At 68.9% G+C, this 10,375-nt stretch overlaps 3 protein-coding genes across 4 annotated transcripts; all 3 read right to left on the minus strand.

The window, feature by feature from the left end:
• Positions 1 to 188: 188 nt before the first annotated feature.
• Positions 189 to 3,142, minus strand: SLC34A3 (solute carrier family 34 member 3; the record flags this gene model as incomplete). The annotated part of the gene is made up of 9 exons (XM_040235468.1): positions 2,379 to 3,142; positions 2,162 to 2,285; positions 1,835 to 1,924; positions 1,332 to 1,460; positions 1,108 to 1,251; positions 929 to 1,040; positions 645 to 840; positions 372 to 461; positions 189 to 276 (listed from the first exon to the last, which is right to left on the minus strand). Coding segments are annotated over exons 2-9 (934 nt in total), but the record flags the coding sequence as incomplete, so codon positions are not given.
• A 914-nt stretch (positions 3,143 to 4,056) lies between these two features.
• Positions 4,057 to 5,120, minus strand: RNF224 (ring finger protein 224). The gene has a single exon (XM_040235469.1). The coding sequence runs from the start codon at positions 4,957 to 4,959 to the stop codon at positions 4,489 to 4,491; it is 471 nt and encodes a 156-aa protein (XP_040091403.1). The 5' UTR covers positions 4,960 to 5,120; the 3' UTR covers positions 4,057 to 4,488.
• A 1,759-nt stretch (positions 5,121 to 6,879) lies between these two features.
• Positions 6,880 to 8,842, minus strand: CYSRT1 (cysteine rich tail 1). Of its 2 annotated transcripts, none has more exons than XM_040235471.1 (2): positions 7,864 to 8,842; positions 6,880 to 7,559 (listed from the first exon to the last, which is right to left on the minus strand). In XM_040235471.1, exon 2 carries the CDS (start codon positions 7,553 to 7,555, stop codon positions 7,157 to 7,159), a length of 399 nt encoding a protein of 132 aa, XP_040091405.1. In that variant the 5' UTR covers positions 7,556 to 7,559; positions 7,864 to 8,842; the 3' UTR covers positions 6,880 to 7,156. The 2 variants fall into 2 exon arrangements, with proteins under 2 accessions (XP_040091405.1, XP_040091404.1); XM_040235470.1 differs by having other exon boundaries at positions 6,880 to 7,562.
• Between the last annotated feature and the right edge of the window lie 1,533 nt (positions 8,843 to 10,375).

Here is a 10,375-nt window from a genome sequence, read left to right on the forward strand (position 1 = left end):
CGCGGGGCGGGCGGGGGTGCGGGGGCGCGCGGGGCGGGCCCAGCAGCCCAGAGGGCCTCAGGCCCCGGCTCTCCTGGACTCCATCTCTGGCTGCCCACTCAAGCCCACACCGCCCAGCAGCCCAGAGGGCGGGGCAGGGGGGGCGCGGGGGCGCGCGGGGCGGCGGGGGCGCGCGGGGCGGGCCTCACAGGGCACGGGCCCCTCAGACGCAGAGCCGTTCTTCCCAGGGCAGGGGCCCCCCGCCGCCGCTCCGCAGTGGCTGCTGTTCCCCGCGGGCTGGGAAGACAAGGCGGTGAGGCTCAGGACGGGCTCAGAGTAGACGGGGCCGGGTAATTCAGTGGGTCCGAGGTCAGGGGTCAGCGGTGCCTCACCGTCTGCCCCCTGGTACCGCACCATCGCTTAATAAGGCTCCGGTTGGTGGCGTTGCCCGTAGCACTGCCCATGAGCACATCAGCGTCCAGCTGGGAACAGAGGACCCGGGACCGGCGTCAGTTCCTCGGGACCGGCCTGCGGCTTGGAGGACTGGAGCCAGGTCCACCGTGCTCGCCCCGCCCGACCCCGGGCCCAGACCGGTCTCCCCAGCAAAGCCCTTCCAGCAAGGCCCTGGCCTGCGGGTCCTGCCAGAAAGGAGCGAGCCGCCTCACCTGCACGATGAGGTGTGTGAGCGGCCGGGTCAGCACCTTGAGGATGTCGGGCGCGTGTCCCCCGGGCTGCAGGCTGGCGGCGCCCAGGATCAGCGCACTGAGCCTCTCCAGGGGGGCTGCAGCACTCTCAAGCGGCAGCAGGACCAGCGCCGTGAGCCAGTTGAAGATGCCATGCACAGCCGAGCCGCCGAAGGCTCTGGGGTCACACAGAGGCAGCTGGGTGCCGGCCTTGGCCACCACCCGGATTGCCACCCCGGGCCCTGCCTGCCCCTTACCCCGCTCACCTCCGAAACTCGTCCCGATCCCCCGACTGTGCCATCGAGACCAGGGTGCTGGTGATGGATGTGCCCACGTTGACACCCATGATGATGGGCACAGAGGCCCGGACGGTCAGCACTGTGGGGGCGCTGCGTCAGCTAGCCGCCGCCACCCCCCACCATCCCAGGAGGGGAGGGGCACTCACGCTTGGAGGCCACCATGCTGACCACGATGGAAGAGGATGTGCTGGAGCTCTGCACCAAGACTGTGACCAGCACACCAATGACCAGTCCTGCTACAGGGTTGGACAGCACCACATTATCCTTGAAGATGTCTCCGGTTACTTTGCCTGCGCCCGGGAGACAGGTGTCCTGAGGCTGGGGAGGCCGGGCTGGCCACCAGCCCGCAGCCACCTGGCGGGTCACTCACTGCCTAGCAGCTGGAAGGCGGAGCTGAGGATGTCCAGGGAGCAGATGAAGAGGTAGAGGGCGCCCAGCAGCCCGCAGGCCTTGAGGAAGCCGGTGAGCACCCGCAGCGCCCTGCCGGCCGCACTGAGCTCTGAGGACACAGGGCAGGGCGGTCCTTGGCGGGTCCCGCCCTCCCGTGCACCCCTCCCAGGCCCCTTCCTTTTCTCTCTCTTCCCAGGGCAGGGCCTCAATCCCCCTTCTCTGTCGCTTGGCAGAATGCTTAGCCCGACAGCCCTCTGGGGTCTCCTGGGAGCCTAACTGCCCACAGGATGGAGGAGGAGGGCCAGCGCGGCGGGCAGCAGTCCTGCTGAAGCACCGGGTGCCCTGGTTGGGGTCTGCGGGGTGTTTCCACGTGGCCTGTCGGAGCGAAGCCCCTCCTCGTTCTCTCCTTAAGAACCCTCTCCAGACTCACACCCGGCAAGGTGGAGCCGTGCTGGACCAACTACCCGCTACCTCCAAACCTACCTCTCCAGGCCTGTCCGGGGTCCTTCAGCTGAGGGAGGGCCCAGGGGTCCATGTCTCTGTCTTCCAGGATGGAGGCAGAACCAGAGATCCCTGCAGGGGTCGGGGTCAGCTAGGGCCAGGGACCTTCTGGACACCTTCAGGTCGGGGGGGGGGGGCCGCAGCACAGGGGCTTGGGGTGAGGGATGGCAGCGGGAAGGAAGGGTCTGGCCGTGGGCTCTCCTGGGGACCGGCTGGTACCCCTCTCCCAGCTTTCCCAGCGTGATGAGTCAGGGGCCAGGTGGGTGGGCAGGGACGCCGGTGGAGGTTGGGACCCTGGGTCTCTGGTACCTGCATTTCCCAGCCTCTGGTCCACCAGACCAACTGTGTCCAGAGGGGCGGGAGGGGCCGGGCCACCAGTGAGGGGATGCGGCATGGATTTCAAGCAGGAACAGACCCAGGCCCAAACCCAGATCTGCCGGGGAGAAGGGCGGTTCAACGCTGCCCCCTGCCCGCCAGCTCTTGGGGTGTCCTGGCCCCAGACCTTCCCACCGTCCCCCCTTCCCACCTGCTGTTGGCCTCAGCGGTCTCCCCCTTCCTCCGTCTGCAGGGGGATGGCTACAGTGACCCCAGGTGGCTGTTAGGTGAGCTCAGTCCGGTTTGGGGGGACAGAGTGGAGGGAGCCCTGGCTCACTGCTGATTCTGGCTGGAGGAAGGGCTGGTGGGTGACCCAGGGTGCTATGGTGTAGCCGGAAGTGGCCGGGACTCCGGGGCGTCTCCTATTGGGTGTCACAGAGACCATTGCAGACGGTCACAGCTTAGACTTTGGCATTTGGTACCAAACAGCAACGTCTCCACTTGATAAGGGCCCACTCCCAGTGATGGGGAGCAGGACAAGAGGCTTGACGCCCCACCCCACCTCAAGGCTCCTTCCGCAGCCTGCTGGGCCTGGACCCCCAGGGTCTGGGTCCTGGGGCGCCTGCGGTAACCCCTCCCTCTGGCTGCCCCCAAACTGGTCTCTCAGCCTCAGCTGCTGGAGAGTGAGGTGGGCGCTAAGCCCTGGGCCCTGACCCCAGTGTTCTGGGCCCCCGCCTGGTTCTAGAAGCTCCTACCTGTGTGGGCAGTGAGGGGCACCTTCGGGGAGGAGACACGGGCCGAGAGTAGCTGCAGGTCAAAGACCGGCTGGACGCGCACATGACCTGCTGTGTACTGAGCCCATTAATGTTTACCCAGGAGCCAAGGGCCCCCCGGGGGTACCATCGCAGCCCTGGGTGCCGGCCTCGTCCAGGCCCCACCGTCACCCAGGGGTGAGCAGGGCTGGGCAGCTGGCCCCCAGAGCTGGGCTCCCGCACGTGGACGCCTGAGGAACGACAGAATGCTGCATGCTGGCCGCCTGTGGCAGGCAGGATGCTGGCACTCCGGCCGGCTGTCCGTCCTGGGGACCCCTCGGGAAGGCTGCCCTCATCTCTGCAGGCCTTCTCATGCCTGCCCTGCCTCAGTCACGTGGCCAGAAGGAAGCTCTTTGCACCAGGTGGGCGGGGAGGGCAGCCAGCCCCGAGGTCATCCAGTTCAGGGCTGGGCCTGGCAGAGCTCCCACCAAGCGGCACAGCCCCAGAGGTGGCCAGCAACGGTCACAGTCACAGGTGTCCCTGACTTCTCCCACTCCAGGCCACAGTGCTGCTCAGCCCAGCACCCGAGCCCACCCGGTCCTCTCCCCCGCTGGTCCGGCCCCCTCGTTCACAGGTGCCTCTTTCTGGAGTCGGACCCCTTCCCGCTCCGGGAATGCGGGGAGGGTGAGCAGCCCCACGGGGGCCAGCCCCGCCCCGGCCGGCTGCTGCCTCGAGCCCCTGCCTGCTGTCTACCAACCGCCTGGGCTGGGGGACTTTGTCCCCAGGAAGGAGGAACCTTCCGACTGTCCTCTCAGCACATTCTCTGGCCGGCCCCTCCCATCCTGCCCCCCACGGCTGGGGCGGGCCCCTCGGCCCTTCCAGGGGTCCTGAGCGACAGCCCCTTCCCGCGGGGGTGGGGCGGTGGGCGTGCGGCAGTCAGGCCGGTGGAGTCTGTCTCTGGTCCCTCTGAGGGTCTGTGTGGCCGCCCCCGGGAGGCAGAGGAGGCCACGGGCCCGGGGAGGGGGCGGTTGTCGCGAGCGCCCCTCGGCAGTCACCCCCTGGCCTGGAGCTCCTCGCACTCCTACAGCAGCAGCAGCCCCCGTGCTTGTCCTCCCCAGACAGCGCCTGCCACACCGGGAGCTGGGGGCAGCGAGCGGCTGGGCTCCACAGGGGGTGAGGGCAGAGGCCCTCCGGCTGGGCTCAGGGCTCTGTAAGGACGGGGCCTCCTCCAGCAGGCCAGGAGCGGCCTCTGCTGGGCCTGCCCCCCAGCCTGCAGCCCCGGGCCCGGACACTGGCCCCCAGACGCTTGCAGGAGCCACCTCTGAGCCGTGTCCAGACCTGCGCTGGGCTCGCGGGACTCTGACAGCAGCGCCCCCGCAGGGCACACAGACCCCCGTGGGACCTGGGGCCTGGCCTGGATTCCAGCTCCTGCAGGGGCGCACAGCGCTGTGGGCACAGCTCACCACCTTAGACGGGGGCCCCAGGGCAAGAACGCGGGGCTGTTTCGGGAAGGCCGTGCCTCGCGCTGCAGGCCAAGGCTCCCTTCCGAGGGCCAGCACCGAGCAACGCTCAGAGCTGGGGGCTGCCTGCGGGATCCCAGCAGAGGCTGCAGCAGGCCAGGCAGCAGCCTCCGGGCTGGGGGAAGTGGGGCAGGGGGCCCGACGCGGGGAGGAGCCTGGCCGGCTGCTGAGTAACAGTGGGGCTGCCCTTGCGGGGCCCGGGAGGCTGCGGCTCCGGGCGACACGGCCCCCGCCCGGCCCTGATGGCCAGGAAGGCGGCCAGGTCGAGGTCCAGCATGGCCACCCCTCCACGGGGCACGGGCGTGCTCTGGCGGCACTGCGGGCAGGGGACCCAGCGCTGCTCGGGGGCCGGTGCAGCCAGCTGCCGCACGCACGCCTGGCAGACAGTGTGGCCGCAGTAGAGACGGCGGGGCAGGTGCCCGGCGAGGTCATAGGCCGAGTAGCAGACGACGCAGTCACCGCGCTGGGGCCCAGTGGCCGCGGCCTCTTCAGAGGCTGAGTGCCCCTCTGGCAGCAGCATCCTGGGGAGGGATACGGAGCAGGTAAGGTATGGCCTCTGCAAGCATCCCCCGGGTTTGGGCTCAGCAGGGGAAGTGCTCCCCCGGCCCCCGAGGACAGGAATCCAGGCCTCGGCAGGCCTGAGAGGTGGGCAGTGGCCAGTGGGGCTGGCCGACACCGGGGCCTGGGCACAGCCTCAGTCCTCGTGACTGCCGGTCGGGCAGCACCCTGGCCTGTGGTCCGGTCTCGGTGGCCCTCGGGCCCCCTCCCAGGCTCGTACCCACCCCCCAGCCACTTGCTCGAGCCCCAGCTCTGTCTTACCTGCATCTGCTCTGACAGGTGGCTGTGTCCAGAACGAGGGTGGCCAGGGGTGGGCTGGGGGAACCTGGGGCGCCTGGGGCTCCCTTCCTGGGGCTCACGTTACTGGCTGAACATGGACCAGTCGGCGGGGAGGCAGGTGGTGGCTGCGGGCTGCGTGGGCTCCCCTTTCAGCCACAAAGCGCTTGCAACTGGATCCACCAACACCGCCAACTGGGCTGGAGACGCCCCCGCTCCACCCCCCCCACGCTGCGCAGCGCTGCCCAGCTTCCTGCCTCGCGACCCGGTCCTGCGCCCACTCACACTCGACCGCCACTCACGACAGGAAAGCTTTCTGGCTGCTACCTGGGTGCTGCGGACCCTTCAGCACTTGGTTCCTCCAGGAAACCTGCCAGGACCCCCACAAGCTCAGAGCCCCGAGGGGCCCCCCACTCCGTGGCTCAGTCACTGTGCGCGTGTCCGTGCTGAACTGTCACAGTGCCTTTTTGTCCCCTCGGCGTTTCCATCACAAGCTAGCCCCACGAGGAGGGCCGCAAGCACAGGAGTGGAGAGACCACCCAGAAACCCCCAGGCGCAGGGCGCTATGGAAAGCCCCTGGAGCCCCTTTAGAGGCCACCTCCCCCTGGCATACACCAGGCCAAGGCCCCAGGGCCAGCCCGGTGGCATAGCAGGATGGGGTGTGTTGGGGAGGGCTGGGAGGGGGTCAGACCCCAGAACCTCCCCCGCTGGAGGAGGCCAAGGGCCAGAGGGCCCCTCCTCACTCCCACCACCCTGGCAGTCCTCGGCCTCCTGGGCTGGTTGGACGGGTTTCTGTGGCTGCCCCGGGTGGGGTCATCTTCCTGTGGGGGCCAGCCAGGGGCAGGGGCCGGGAACCTGGCATGTCTGAGTCCCCGTGTAGTAAGGCCAATGACATGTCTGCCCACACCCAGATACCAGTCCTGCCACGCGGCCAGTCACCAGGGGTCAGGGGAGGGCTGTCACCGGGACCCGTCCATCCTGCGAGGCCAGCTCGCCTCCTCCAGCTGTCTGCCCCATCCCGGAAACGTCAAGGCACCTGGTGCCGGCCTGGATGCTCCCCCTGCACACGCGCTTTCCTGCCTCACCCCAGGCCCGAGGGGCTCAGCACCCCCGGGCCTCCCACGCAGGCATGCCGTGCTGCCCAGAGAGCTGGGAGACGGGTCTGGCCCAGCACTGTCTGCCCACCTCTACAGAGCCCGGGCCCCAGAGGCGGGACAGTGGGGAACAGGGGCCAGGGTGATCTGTGGGAAACCAGAAAGACACCCAGGCAGGGCAGTGACTCATGGATGGGCCGGGCCGGGTGCCTGGCCCCGGGCTCCCACCCCCGGAAACCTGCCCGTGCTGGTCCCTCCCGCCACGGTGCTGCCAACCGGGCCCTCCTCCGGGAGGCTTGTCTCGGGCTCAGCACCCCATTCCACGCACAGCATCCTCCTGCTGTCTAACCTGCCCCCAACTGGCCTTCCTGTCCAGCCCATGGGCCAAGCTGAGGCCGCAGGTCAGGTTGTCCTGAGGCTGCCCCGCCCATGACTGTCCCACAGAGGCTGGCGGTCTCTGGTGGCATTTAGCCTGGGACCCTCCCGAAGGGGACAGTGGCAAGGAAGAAGTGTCCAGGATGGAGCTCGCACAGCTTTATTGCTTGAGCCTGGGCCTCGAAGAGGTGGTCAAGGGTGTCCCCAGCACGGGCAGTGCCCAGGGCTCCATTCCAGGGGCCTGGGCTGACATGTCAGCCTTCCCGGTGGGTTGGGTGCTGCTGTCCAGGGAGGGGAGCAGCCAGTGCCTGTGACAACACCGCACTGGCGGTCCCAACCGTCCAGGCCCTGGCCACGGCCGCCTGAGCAGAGGCCGGCTGGCAGCGCCGGGCCTCGGGGCCAGCGGGGGCCGGGCTAGGAGACGACACAGCAGCAGCTGTGGCAGCGGGAGGACCGGGGGCAGTGGCAGCAGGGGCAGCAGGGGCAGCACCAGCAGTGATGGGCAATGTCGTCGCCGCGCCCCACGGGTGGCGGGCCGGCGTAGGCCAGTCCTGCCGGGCGCTGCCCGCTGCCACAGGGCCTGCAGGGCTGCTGACAGGCTGGCTGGCCCCGGACGGAGGCAGCCTCCTTGGCGCCCTTGGGCCCTGGGGCCTCCTCCAGAGGATCCAGGGTGCAGGAGCTCACCGGCAGAGGCTGCGACTCTGCGGAGGATGAGCCTGCTTGCAGCTGCTGCCCCAGCTCAGGCCGCAGGTGAGCCCTCGGGATGCTTATGTGGGCATACGGGTTCTTGACGAGTGTCTCATGGGGGTCCATGGCCCTGCTGGCAAAGGTGAGCAAAGGAGACAAAGTCAGCTCCGGGAGGGCAGCAGCTGCATCCCCAGGTAAGCCAGGTCGTGGAAGCGCCTGAGTGTGCAAGGCCTGTGTGTGTGTGTGTGTGTGTGTGCAAGATGGCACAGTATAGGGACCGTGAGGGCCAGCATCTCTCAGCTGTCCCCAGGTGTCCGCCGCCCTCCCTGAGTGGCAGGGCCCTGTGATGGAGCTGGAAGCGGGGCGGGGGTGCCGGGAGACACAGCTAGGCTGGTCTGACCGCGGGTAGAGAAGTCCCTCAGCCCAGGACCCACCTGGAGCGGCGGTGGCGGCGAGCTGTCCTCTTGCCCAGGTCCCCGCGCCTGTGAGCTGAGCCTCCAGTAGCTGACTTTTTCCTCCTGGGGAGGGGCGGGGCCTCGGGCGGGGCTCACAGAGGGGGTTCCCAAGAAGCCAGGAGGCCCCAGATCCTGCAGCGCACAACCACCCACCTTTCCTTTCCTGGATGGGCGGTGGCCAGGCCTGGGCTCCCGGGGACCCTGCCAGCCTGGCTGATTCAGCCTTGACCCATCTGGGGCATGTCCGGGCCCTCGGGGAGCCGGCAGGTCACCGGAATGCAGGACAGGAGCCTGGGTCAGGCCCGCAGATGATCTGGGGCCTGGCTGTCACCCACAGTCTCAAAACCACTGCTTTGAAGCGGAGGGAGAGGCCTGCACGGTGACCTGAGCCTCTTCCCCACAAGCAGAGACCGGGGCATTACCGAGCACGCTGCTCTGCTCGGAGGCTTACTGTGTTTCTAACTGATGAAAAATGTTTGGCTTGCATACCTTTGCCGATAAAACTTACATCATCTCACTATTGGCAACATGAGTTTCATACACAAGCGGCGTTTCCTGCTCATTTCTGAAACTCGTTTTGCTCTGGTCGGGGGGCCCGTGGACAACCCCCCGTCTCTCAGGGGCCCCGTCCTTGGCCCTCCCGCCTCCCCCAGCTTCATGTCCCAGGTGGCGCCTGGCGCCTGCCACGCCCTGGGGTCGCTGTGTGCGCGGTCACAGTGGACGTGCGCTCTCGGCGCAGGGCCTGGCACTGGCGAGCTCCGCCTGGGGCGGCCGGGCCCGCACCCCTCGTCCTTCGCGCTCGGGGGCACGGGAAGGGCGGGGTCCAGTCAGACGTGGCCCAGAGGCCAGCTGACCCGTGCGGCCGGTGTGGGGCCAGTCAGACCGGTCTGGGCACAAGCTCTACCGATGCGGCACCGGATGCGGGGGGAAACGGGGCCAGAGCCGGAATGGGCCGGGGGGGGGGGGGGGGCCGACGGCGCAGGCCCACCGCGCAGGCTCCGCGGGCCCCGCCCGCCGCCCCACAGCGTCCGCCGCGGCGGAGGGGCGGGGGCCGGCGCGTGCGCAAACCTGGCCTGGAAGGAGGCGGGCGGCTGGTGCGGACTGTAGTCCCCAGAAGCCTCTGCGCTCGAGGGTTTTCCCAAAGACCAGGCTCGGGGTCAGCGGGCCCCCTTCCCGCCAGACCCGGGCTTGGGCCGCCCCGGCGCTGAGCTTCCGGGCCCGGGCGGGGCGGGGCGGGGCCTCAGCCCAGGGGCGGGGCCTCGGGTACGGGGCGGGGCCTCGAGATGGGGCAGGAGGGGCCTGAGTAGAGCAGCTTGCCCAGGCTGGACCCCGAGCCCTCCCCTGGCCGAGGCTGCCTCAGCTTCCGGGCCTTCGGGCCAGGGCCCCTCGCTGCCCCTCCCTTGGGCACCTGCTCACGTGCACAGCTCTCACACTCGAGTGGTGGGTGACACTGAAGGGCAGGCACTAGACTGAGGTCTCAGAGAGAGCAAAGTTGGGCCTGTGGGCCCAGAACGCCTTTCCAGCCTCCTGCCCACGTGGGGCCCTTCATCAGGACTGCCGACCGCGCTGGGCTCTGCTGCCCTGCAGGAGCTGGGCTTAGGTGTACAGCCAGGGGCACTCTGGCCTGTAACAGAGCAGAGCAGCTGTAGCTAAAGGGGCTGGGTCTGTCCAGGGTCAGAAGCAGGGCCCAGTGCTGGTCAAAGGAACGCCGGCAAGCCACGTCGTGGCTACGGCAGGTTAAGGAAAGGCGCTCTGGAGGCCCAGGCCGCTCCAGTTCCCTGCCCTCCCTCTCACCTGACAGCTCCTCACAGGCAGAGGGTGTGTCCTGGGGGGCAGGGAAGTCTGGCCTGGGGAAGCAGCTGAAAGGAATGGGGCCTTGCTGGGTGGGGTCGGCTTAGCCCACAGCTGTCTGATGGCCTGGCACCCGCTGGCCTGCTAGGGTGCCGGAAAGGCCTCCGCGCCCATGCGTGTAGGTGCGTGTCCTCCGTGAGCTGCCCTGCGGGGCCTGTCCTGCCGTCGGCCTGACCTGCTGCGCGCCCCTCACACCACCCATGTGTCCCAGCGTCCTGTCCTGTCCCTGGAGCGCCCTCCCAGCCAGGGTTCCTCCATCGTTCACTCCTCTGATGCGCGCTTGCCCACCCCTGCTCACCCTCTTCTGCCCTCAGCCGGCCTGAGCTGGGCACCTGTGAGCCGGAACAGCCTGGAAGCATTCTCTGGGGGCCGGAGGGGAAGGCAGTCCTCCAGAGACTCTGCCTCACGGTGGGGGCCCCGGGGCCTGCTTTCCTGGGACCACCCTAGGGCTCCCTCTCCCCTTCCTCCCTCTGGTATTGTGAGATCTCAGAGTACTCCTTCCCTTCCAGAATCGGGGCAGGGGGCTTGACCAGGACCCAGGGTCAGCAGGCGGGGCCGGAGGTGGGGGAGACGGGAGGGAGCCTGCCGTGGGGATCCCGACTCCCACGGGGCCCGCGGGGGGAGGAGGAAGACGACCCCC

This window comes from Oryx dammah, unplaced genomic scaffold, assembly GCF_014754425.2.
Source record: "Oryx dammah isolate SB20612 unplaced genomic scaffold, SCBI_Odam_1.1 HiC_scaffold_567, whole genome shotgun sequence".
Classification (NCBI taxonomy): Eukaryota; Metazoa; Chordata; class Mammalia; order Artiodactyla; family Bovidae; genus Oryx; species Oryx dammah.